General features: G+C 33.4%; 1 protein-coding gene across 1 annotated transcript; it reads right to left on the bottom strand.

The window, feature by feature from the left end:
* Window positions 1-4728: 4728 nt before the first annotated feature.
* Window positions 4729-9598, bottom strand: LOC106642742 (phenoloxidase-activating factor 2-like). Its single transcript, XM_089598714.1, has 4 exons — window positions 9591-9598; window positions 9141-9431; window positions 7784-8219; window positions 4729-4932 (listed from the first exon to the last, which is right to left on the bottom strand). The coding sequence occupies exons 1-4, from the start codon at window positions 9596-9598 to the stop codon at window positions 4729-4731; spliced, it is 939 nt and encodes a 312-aa protein (XP_089454840.1).
* Window positions 9599-12122: the final 2524 nt, after the last annotated feature.

Raw genomic sequence — 12122 nt, forward strand, 5'->3', positions numbered from 1 at the left:
AAATTTTACTAGGAAGCTTCAACTAACTTCTGAATTTTTAAAAAAGATGAAGAGGTATTTGAGAAGTGTTTGCCACATGTATGGCATTTAGCTTTATTTCTCCCATCGACTGTGATTCTATAAAAACCGGACCATGCATTGTGCTGTGGACGCACCAAAGCTAAAAGATATTTGTTAAATGTTAGACATCACTGTCATACTATGATTTTAAATATATGATGCAATGTATTCAAATTGTCAGTGAATTGTTAGGCTTATATTTATTAAATATGTCAAAGTACAGTGAAATCTTTCTGTGATGTGAGAATGTGATTTCAGTTGTGCTCATGTTCCACAACTGTACATTTAAATTTCGTATGCTGAAAATACATTAGTTACAACATGCAACAATTTTTATTTTAATAAAAACCACGAAATTGCAAATCCTTGACATATTTAATAAATTTGACTTCAAAAGTAAATTTGTTGGTTGCCAGAATAATACATACTGTGCAGGTGTTTTGTCAAAACAAAACACTTAACCTCATATTTTAATGTAAGATTGTGTGCAGTTATAAACAAAAAAGAGCACAAAAAATTGTAATGAGTATGTACGACTAAGAAAACTAAGTTTTTAGAGGATACTTTTGTATGTCATGCAAGTATATTTCAGCATTAAAAAAATGAATACAAATAGCCTTCAACAGACTGCAAAGGGGCACTTCTATCACCTAGCATTTATAATATACGCTTTACATTTACATTTATATTCTTCTATTTATTATATTTTCTTGTATTAAAAAATCCGTCCAATAGACAATTCAAGGGTTCAAATTTTTTCTTATGTATACATATATTTCATTTTATAAACAATTCCTATTTGAAAATTCAAATTTGAACGCCGCGCACGGGGAATGTGCGTATAGTACGTCAAAAAAACGCTAAAGCGCATTCACCTAAAAAAGAGAAAACCTGCTACTCAAAAGGAAACAACATTAGCATAAAAGGCACCAGCGCGCAGAGTACAGGCAGTTCTCTTCCAGTGAGCCTGGGACGCGGAAAATCCATTGCTCACCCAGACCTGGAACTTTCCCTCGCACCGGTACATTACCGCGACGAGCACAAAGGGAGAGAAAGAGACCAAGTACGAAGGCCAAGAGCTGAAAAGTAAGTTTGTACACCACTTACAGGTAACACTTCCACTAATCGGTTCCTACTTGGACTTTCGGTGCTCAATCGCTTTAAGCATGGAGACGACGCATCCCCAAGTAGTCAAGGCACTAGGGTTAGCGACTACGTTCTTAGACGAAGTTCCTGGGTCGACGACTGAGCAGTGCTCAAGACACCCAAGGGCCCTGATAACGACCTAACCTTACGTGACTTGGTAGGATAGGTAGTTACCTAACATTAACCTTCCGTGGTTGTAATTAAAATTTGTGCTAGTCTAACCTAACGTGTTTAAGGTGGCTCATCACGATGGTGCCGTATCAAGCAGGGGCACCGGGGGGGCTTTTCTATAAATTATAAATTTACTGAATATAAACCAATAAAAAGACAGTTAGTGGTTTGTGCCATGTCTTATTCATGATTTATGAGCAAAAAAATGCGAAAAAATTCCGTAATTAAAAAAAGTTACTATTGATAGGGTATCGAAAAAGCTGCGTACGTCCCTATCCAAGCAGACGAACTCGCGCGTGTGCCTCAGCTCCAGCACCTGTCAAGTTTCTTATACTTGTTTTGTGTGTGTTTTTTTACCAGTAAATATTAAATTAATGCTTGTAAAAAATAAATGCTAATTACAATATCAGGCGAACGAGAGGAAATAAGCGAGGTCAGTATTTTGAAACAGAAAAACGAAGAAGCAGCTGTTTCTTTGAATAAAGCGTCTTTACTAGAGTACAAAAATAATATTTCGAATGGGATGATGCTGAAAATGGCTAAGGCGCAAGTAAATAAATCTATTTTAAATGAAGTATTTACGAAAAGTGGAGAAAAAGGACTAAGGCTTTTTCTAAGCGAGAATGTTGGAGAAAAGCCACGGGTGACTACTAACACAAAAGTATTAGACAAAATAAGCCAAATATTTGTTTGTAATGAAAAGTAAAGGATATTTTATTTGATTGGAATTTATATTATTTATGGCGTTATTGCTATGTTGTCATCAAATGAACAATTAATATAAAAGTTTTATATTCAACTATTTTTTATTCAACCTTTTTATTTAAATTATTGTTATTTAATATTTTTACACAAAGTTTTTGCAATAATATGCGTTCAAAACCGAGCATGACATTCCAGTTTTAGATGTAAACAATATTTTTACAATTTTTTTGCCCACATTCTTATATATGACATTTGAATCTCCCGGGCTAGCGCCAAGAATCAAAATTGAGGTTATCCTGCGGTTAGAACTTTCAAGACTTTATATCTTTTTGTTTTTACCGGTAATCTTGGACTTTCGCGATTTTGTTAGAAAGAGGATTATTTAAACTACTTGCTCTCAGTTTCTGGAGACTGTGGCCCGACTTTTAGCCTACGAAATCTAACACTTTCGGTGAAAAAATCAGACTGCTCCATGAGACCAATGCTAAAATTTCAAACTTTCAATATGATTATTTCTCGATTTTGGCCGGCAACATGCCCTAAAATTTTAACTGTACATCCGTTTAGTCATATTTTAACATAAATTTCAATTTAGGTGCAATGGCTCGACTTTCAAAAATGTGATGAGCCACCTTAAGCGGAGATATTAAGGAGGGAAAAATTCAAATTGTCATTTATGTAAAATTTTCTATTAAACAACGGTAGATAAATTTTAAGTAAATTCTAAACTATCGAGTATATTATATACTACCTTTTTCATTTTTAACGTAAATAATCGCGATTACTTAAATATAATTATTACATGTAGAAATTGAAGATACAATTTTCTTAGTATCATATAATTGAATAAACATAAGATAATTAAAAATAAATTGATTGTACTTATTTATTCAAACCTTCTCCTCCACGTATGATTGCGAGTTCCTTTCTTATAGTTTAAAATAAAAACTAGAATAATAGCTGTTAAGATATGAAATCGTTTATATAAATTGAGAATATTATCTGTACCCAAAAAAAGGCAGGAATAAATTAAAAAAGATATTAGATTAGAAAGATATTGAATAAGTTAAAAAAAGACATTAAATTAATTAACTTAAGGGAATAATCAGGGAACGATGAGAATCCAATAAAGTAATAATCAAAAAACAATTGCTGCACAATAGTGCAGGAATTAATTGATTATTCAACAGATAAATTTTGAAACTTGATGAAAATCTGAGCAACTTCGCTCTTTTACACAGGGCAACGAACCCGCCCTCCGACATATAAACACTAACATTGTTTGTGTGTTGGTTCCTAATCTTAGAGTTTCCTTGGTACAGAAAATATTCTTAGCCGATTGTTACCACCACCAATTAACCGGGGTTATACTCAAAGAAAGGGAAGTCGTAAGACTTTGTAACAAAAAAAGGTTACAGCTATTCATAAAAAAAATTCACTATTTATAATGACTCACCTGCTTATTTATCACGATAGCTTCACGGAAAATTTAAATCTAAGATAAAATAATTCTTTTATTTCAATTATAAACAATTTCAACACTCCGCCCTCAACCACGAACAAACAGATATCGAATAGATGTTTCAGATATCTAAAACGGGCCCATCAAACATATCGACATATATTTAACAACCGTGGTATGAAGTAGACATAGTAAAATAATGTCCTTTTATAAAATTTAATAATATAATAAAATTAATCAGAACAAATACCAAATGTATAAAGAAGGCGAGTGTGTACACAAAGTAAAGCACGTACTTATGTGTTGTATCGTAAAGAAGTTTCGCGAAAAGCTTACAACTGATCTAGCTGAAATTTAGTGTGTATAATAAGGGTTATGATATTCACCTTTTGACTAAATTTAAGCTCTTAATATTTATCAGAACGTGAATAATTCAATGTTCAAAAATGACTCAAAACGACAGTTTTTTGCTGTTTGCGAGAAAACGGCTAAACTGATAAGAGCTCAACGTGGCTTATTCTTTTTGTCTTAAAATTCCTCCATTATTTAATATTTAACTTTTTTTTGTGAGTTTCAGTTTTTTTTTCTAAAAACAAAAAATCTGTTTTGGCTACTTTTACTATTTTTTGGGGAAAGGGTCTTTGCTGAACATTGCAGGTGTTTAAAAGTAGCACGTTTTGTTATAAATACAAAAAACTAGCAATAATAATTTTCGTGCTACTATTCATTTCCTGAAATTTCAATGGATCCGAAGCTAAGTCTATCATACTAGCAAATATATATTACATTTTTACGCAAATATAAATGTCAACCGTTGGTCCATAAGTAAGTTGTAATCCATGTAGAATATTTCGGTTTATTAAAGTCTGACTAAGTTTTTAAACGAAGGTTCTGCATTGACAGCATTGACACCGATGCTTATGCAGCTAAAAAGTATGCGTTGAAGTTAAAAAAGAACATCTTAATTGTATAGTCAAACATCAACCAAAATATCAAGAACAAAGCTCAAAAACTTTCGTACTCTATAACTTATTGTGCATCGAAGAGTAATAAAATCTCCATTTACAGAGATCAATTTTCAAAAAGCTTTTATTTTTACACACTGCATGTCGCTAGTAGCATCTCAATACATCCAATTTTTTTTATATAACTTATAGTAGTTATTTAGAATGAAAATCCATTTGTCATAGATTGTACTGGTATTTATTATAGTCAAAGCCCCATTCAGTCATTTTTCTATGAATCCAGAATCTGGCATAAGGAACACCTGTATGAATACCAGGAATTTGATGGACACCACATCCAATACCACCAGTGACAATGCCTATCTGGTAATACTTTTGTTGATCATTTTTTACTGGGCACACTAGTGGGCTGCCTCCATCACCCTGTGGAGAAAATCACTGTTATAAATTCAAGAACTCTTGAATATTTTTCCTTCTATTCTTAAAAAAATTAACGCTATTTCGTACAAAAATGAAGGTTGTCATTTTGAAAGATCTATGTCACCTTAATAGGTATGTATTGATTAAATAAAATAATTTTTTTTAAATATTGTCTTCTTCTGTGATTGTTCGTTGTTATTGTCTACTTCTGTAATAATTGTCATAGAATCAGGTATTGCATTTTCATTACTTTACTCTCTATTATGTAAAAACATTTCTAATGAAACAAAATTTTTTACAAAACTTTTACAGAGCACACGAATCCATAGGTTGTATACACAATATTTATATAAATAAATGAAAAACAAAAACTGATTTTAAGACAACGGAATGGCACATTAGGTCATTAGGGCAAAAAATACAAACATGAGTGCCCGAAGGGTGCTGTTGTTGTATGTTTATGCCTGATTCACGTATTTAGTTTTTCTTACAGTAAGGTAAAAGTGAAATTTTGTATCCGTGGGAGCACTTTTGCGATCAGAAGTAATTTTGGGTCCTAGGGCAGAGTAGTACTTTAGACCCACAGGGCACAAAAAACTTTTTCCACCCTCGGGTGGTTTTGGGAGGCTAGTACTTCCTCGGGTGAAAAAGCAGTTTCCCTATACTCATTCGAAAAGTCTCCTTTACGAACCTCGTTACGTCGCTCGCCTTCGGCTCGGGCCGCAAACCTCTCGGTTTGCAAACAGAGACTTTTCAAACTCGTAGGAAAACTACCATTTCTCCCTATCGGGCGCAAAGTGAGGGCTCAAAGTACTTTTCATGCATGCGTCATGGGCCCAAAGTGGAACTTTTCTGCCCGCCGGGCGCAAAGTAATCACAACTCTTTGTACACCATAATTTATACTTTTTCTGTACTAGTGTGCATAAAATGGGCTTTTTTCACATTATTTGAAGTGCCAAAAATCAAATTTCCCACACTGTACATGAAAATAGGGTGCAAAACATATAAGTATCAGTTTTTCAAAGTTACATAATAATGTGAAATAGTATAATTTTGAATTATTTTAATTCTCTAATGAGTTTTTAAAATTAAATTGTAAAATTTGGATGAAATCATATTTATATACAATTTTTGAAGAATGAAAATGGATTTTTTTTTTTTTAAGAACGAACAATTTATTTTTTGTAGTTGGGGGGCGAAATTCTATAAGTTTTTAAAATTAAATTATCAAATTTGAATGAAATCATATTTATATACAATTTTTGAAGAATAAAAATGGATTTTTTTTTTTAAGAACGAACAATTTATGTTTTGTTGTCGGAGGGCGAAATTCTATAAGATTTCGAAATTAAATTGTAAAATTTAGATGAAATCATATTTATATACAATTTTTGAAGAATGAAAATGGATTTTTTTTTTTTAAGAACGAACAATTTATGTTTTGTAGTCACATACATACCGCTACATTGGCAGGCTGATCGTAAATTTTTATACTATAGACTCTAAAAAAAGAATGGTTTTTGGCAATGGACATAACGCAAAGCAGCAATATCGGCAGCCTAGGCTGCGTTCAGACACAACGGCAATATCAATCTGCACGCAATCTATTTGAATGCACGGGTGCGAGAGAGAGGGCGAACGATCCGTCATCTCTTCACCCTCTCTCTCTCGCACTCGTGCATTCAAATGGATTGTAAAAAGTATTGGCGTTGCGTCTGCACCCAGCCTTACAACATATATCTACTGGAGTTAGCGTATATATGGCAATGCTTGCATACTAATTTGAGGTTTATAAGCTTTAATTAATTTTTTTATTATACATGTAGGGTTGATAACCTCACTTTGCACCCTTAAGGAGAAAAATAATATACGCTACTCGAGCGCAAGCCTTTGCACCCTTGGGCGAACTTTGCGCCCGCCGACTACTTTGGGCCCGTGGGCAGAAAAGTACTTTTCCGCCCGGAGGGCGCAAAGTGACACTTGGCGCTCTAGTGGCGTAATGTACTATTTCCTACCTCGGGCGTTTTTGAGAGGCTGGTGTGCCCTCGGTAGGAAAAATAGCATTCGCCACATAAGCTCCATCCCTCTGGGGCAACCTTACGAACCTTTGGGCCTGCTTCGCAGGTCCTTTGGGCCGCAAAATAGCCACAGAGGCAATGGCACTTATCCGACGAAAACTACCATTTCTTACCATGGGCCCAAAGTGCAACTGCCGCTTTGCGCCCTCGGGTCACACTTTGCGCCCTTGTAATCACTTTGGGCCCACGGGCAGAAAAGTTTTTTGCACCCTCCGGGCCCAAAGTACTTTTCTGCCCTAGGGCCCAAAGTGATTTACTGGGCGCAAAGTGTGCCCATGGGCGCAAAGTGCAATTTTGCAATTTTGCACTTTGCGCCCTCGGTAAGAAAAACATTATACGCGACTCGGGTACCCACCTACAACAAGCGCGCCCTTCGGGCGCTCATGTTTGTACTTTGTGCCCTAGTGACGTAATGTACCATTTTGCACGTGGGCTTGAAGTGATAACAAGGGCGCAAAATGGGACCCATGGGTGTAAATTGGCAGTTGCATTTTGTACCCTTGGTAAGAAAACTGCTATTTGGGGACTTCAAATTAAGTTTTGTATTTTAAACATTGTGTCTACTTCCAGATTACACTTATTGTATATTAATCCTATAGGCAAACATTTAAACAAAGTTCATAAACATTTTCTTAATAGTGTTATTACTTCAAACTGTAATTGACCTTTAAAAACGTCTGAGGCAGAAAAATCAATTTTTCATTTAAAAAAGGTTTGTGTCTTTTCAAAATCGTATTTAATCTATATTAACGTATTTAGTATAAAAAATATTCACCTTGCAAGTGTCTTTGTCGTCTTTGCTACCAGCGCAGATAAAGCTATCATGAAGCTGAAATTCCTTGCCAAGCCACGTGTTCCTTAGTAGGTTTTCACAAATGTTTTGCGGCACAATCGATAGCTCGACCATCTTAAGAATATCTTGGTGGCGTTTTTTTGAGCCTAAAATATCAGATCCACCCCAGCCACTAGAAACGCAGTTTTGGATATTTAATTTGGTATCAAATTGAGGCAAACAGACAATATTAACGTTGTCTGTAATTTCAACCGGCTGGAAAAGACTCAATAGTGCAAAATCATTTATTAAAGTATCTGGTTGGTAACTTTTGTGAACTACTAGATCCGACACATGCCGATCTTGGTAAGGAAGTACTTCAACCTCCATTTTTGTAACCCATTCACCAGCACGGACGATCAAATGTGATTTTGCTTTGCTAAAAGAATATAAAATTAAAATTAATATTAATTCTCTCTTAAGTTTAACAATTTAAACTCCAAGTTAATTTCCTGCGTGCCCTTGATATCACGCTGTAAACTTACTAAGCCTTATTCAATTCAGTGATGTGGGTAATAAATAATTATTTATTTTAGTAGTAGTAAGTTAACAAGTTGTTAAAAAAAGATACATGAAACTTGCTCATTGCTCATATATTTTTTTATGTATAATAAATAATTATTGATTGTGATAATTAATTACTTAGTTATTAAATAACTGTGATATAAAATATTTGGACTTGGCTAATGTATAAAGTCATAATGATACAAGTTAGTCTAATAAAACACGAGTAATTAAATTTATCTACTTAGTTTAAAAAATTAATCAATGAGAATTGTATTGTACAGTAGCTTCAAAAACAGAATAGTAAGAAAATCCTAAATGTGTTTAAAAGAAATGTATTTAATTTGACACATTGACTAACTATTTTTAAAAATTAACGCAGCATTCATTCACATATTCGAAATTTCATTCAAATATATTTATAAAAGAAGGTTTCATTAAAAATTCAGTGAGAATATTACAGTACACCGTGGCCAGACTTCATCAAATGATATATGCAGTACTTGATTTATTTGACTTGTTTCAAATAATTATGAAGAGATGTTATTTTCTTCAAAGGTAATGATATCCCCATAACAGTTACCATTTAACAAAACTAAAAGATTAGGTAAGTAAGATTCGTTAAGTGAGCGAGATTAAGAATGTCACAGATTTCACATGAATAGAAAAGTTAATGTGAAATCTAGGGCATTTCTTAACCTCTGAACGTAGTGCGTATACGAGTTTATGTCTCCGCGTAGCGTGTGGTAATTTTTACTTACGGAGCACTAATGACGTAAATGATATTATACATTACTTATAAACACAGTGAGCAGCAGTAAGTACGACGCTAGGGTGAATTAGAGATCCTTCACAATGTTGTGGGATACCAAACTTTTCCTTCTCCAAAATAGCAACAACCCAAGGGAATTCACTAAACTGGGCTTCATCATTCGTAGCACCAGTAATTTTAAAGCCAATACCAATTGGATTGCGATGACCACAACCTTTGTAAGTCCGTGACTTGAAAGTTATTTTATCGTCAGATGTATACTTGTTCGATGTCAGGCAACATACTTCAAGATATCTTTTACAGTGTCCAAAACTCCTGTTTGAAAAACAAACATTTTTTTATCATCCTAGTATTGTATCACTTAATTTTTATCTTTATTTTTATTTATACTTTTATTTTGAAAACTCTGGAACCTAGTAATTATATTAGTTTTTTCATATCTCTATATGCAACTCAATGTATATATTTCACTACGCTGTCATGTTCTTCTGGTTCAGCTGTGTCTTATGTTGTTTCGTCTCAAATTTTATCTTGCACCTCCATCTGACTAAGAGTGAATTGGTTTTCTCTAGGTCTATGTTTTCTAATTTTGTTTCTACTTTCAATTATCGAGCACCATTCGTACTATCTAGGGTCTAAGTTATGATTATATAAATGATATTAGTGCAGTTATTAAACATATCTTTAATAATAAATCGATTTGTTAAGTACTTAAACGAATAAACCAGTAAAAAATCAAAATTTACTTATAAATTACACTACCTATTGATTGTATAATAATGACTATCAAATATGCTTTCATATCAAAGAACTTTTTTTCCTGTCTCCGTTTATCTTGCATAAGGTAACTGTTGATACTTATGTTGTTTAGTTTACGCATCTAGGATTACACTGTCATCCCTGTATATAAATACTATGAATAAACAACTACTTATGTATGGATACCCTTTGTAATCAAGATACTGCTTTGTACACTTAATGTTTTTCTATGAGGCTAGCGATGTAGGCTTAGCTTGGACGGCGCTAGATAATAGAAAAGCCTTCGGTCGACAATAGAAAATATATATGTATACATCCCATTCAAACATGGTGCTGCATGTACAGATGTACTTTTTAATCATAAATGCTCTAATTGGCTGGAGGCTCTTTTTCTAGCTCCTTCTGAGCTGAGCTTGCCAACACACTAGTCCTATTCTTAAACTCATATGAATCAACTTTTTTATCTCTGCTTTTTAAGGACGTTTGGTAGCTACAGTTTTGATTCAACAGTTAGCTACTTTATTGACATACAAAAGAGAAGTGTCAACGTTTCATAGTACTGATAATGGAACAATTGGTATATGTAAGAATCTGTCAGAACGTAAATGAACACATTTTCTCGTTACCTTAAATACGTCGTTAATTGATTACGGAAGAATAACATGGCCCATCAGTATTAATTTAACAATGAGAAATTATCACGGGGAAGGTACATTTTTAACTGAGAAAACATATAAGCATTTATTAAAAAAAAAGTGAGACCGGTAAAGAAAATAAAAGAAAAAATGTCGTCGAAAAAGATATGGAAGTAAAGGGAGCCTCTTCTCAATCTCCAGGTGGTACTGACATTTCGAGCTTTAGAGCACTTGATTTTGATTAAAATTTTAGAGGAAGTACTAAATCTGTAGAGGCTAAGAGCACTTTCAGGCTTGCAATAGAGAGTCATGTTTTAAAAGATTCCAATGTGGAGATAGTTATCTTTATAGTGGAAATCGATAGTAGTAGTATTGCTGCTGTACAAAAACATTCGCGTCATAATATTATGAAACAGTGGGACATAAGCCATACAAAAGAGAATGTCAGTAATATTCTCTATGGTACCAGTAACAAACCAACAAAAGATCTCGATCGTAAATTACAATAGATGTGATTAAAAGTTAAAAAAAATATTTTAGATACGCTGTGAAACAGAAAGTTAGAAAATTAGATGAAATGCATTAAAATACCCCCTACCATGCATTTAGACATAATAAAAACTGTGGGTCATGGTGCTAAGCTAACGAGAAAAAAGAAAATCACGTCAGTTTACAGCTACAGAATGCAACGTTGTTTAAAAAGTTGAAAATTATTTTTCACCAACTAGCTGATAATGCAAAAAAATTTCTTGTGGCTGCATCTTCCGAAGCAAATAAGAGTATCAACAACTCTATGTGTAACACGGCATCAAAAAGTAAACTTTACAGTCTAAGTCAATCGAGCGATTACCTGTATTCAGGCATTTGTCAAAATATTGGTTAAAAAAAAATTAAGAGTAGAAAATATCGATGTTAAACGAAAACGTAGTGAGCTCACATAAAATTGCTTTCAATTAAAACGCCACAGGGAAAAAAAAGAAGGGTTATCTTACTGAAGCAACATGTTACTATTTATTAGCAGTTCAAGATAATTATGAAATATCACATAATACTTATGATACTTCAATACTTCTCGCTGATAAGCATATTGCTATTGTATAGGGGAGGGTGGGGCAGCCGTGGCACTCAAACTTAAATCAAATGTAGAAGTAACATTAAAGATGAATTCAATATTTAAAAAAAAGAAAAAAAAAGAAAAATTGAAGTAGAATTGTAATCCACAGTCAAAAAATTTTATTTTTTACATTATTGTCAAGAAATAAACTGAAAATAATATACTTCGAAAATGCTCCACCTGCCCTACCGGTGGGTGAGGAGTGGCACCCCGTGGGGCAGGCGTAGCACGGTCGCAATATCTCATTTTTATATTGAAATTTTTATGGCATTTTTCTTTCTGTTTTGATTAAGTAAACATCGAAGGGGTGTAATAAATTTGTTAGTTGTTGTATATTAATATTTATTTTTATTAAAAAAAATTTTTTTTTATTACAGAAAATATTTAACAAAACTTAAAGTATTACTTAAGCATACCGACTTATGTTTAAGGAACTGCTAAATCACAATATAATACTTCTTGTTGCCTTATTTAAAATTATTGCACTCAAGAATTCTT

Source organism: Copidosoma floridanum, unplaced genomic scaffold (assembly GCF_036245765.1).
Source record: "Copidosoma floridanum isolate Cflo_tuat_1 unplaced genomic scaffold, Cflo_Japanese_pri ptg000006l, whole genome shotgun sequence".
NCBI lineage: Eukaryota > Metazoa > Arthropoda > Insecta > Hymenoptera > Encyrtidae > Copidosoma > Copidosoma floridanum.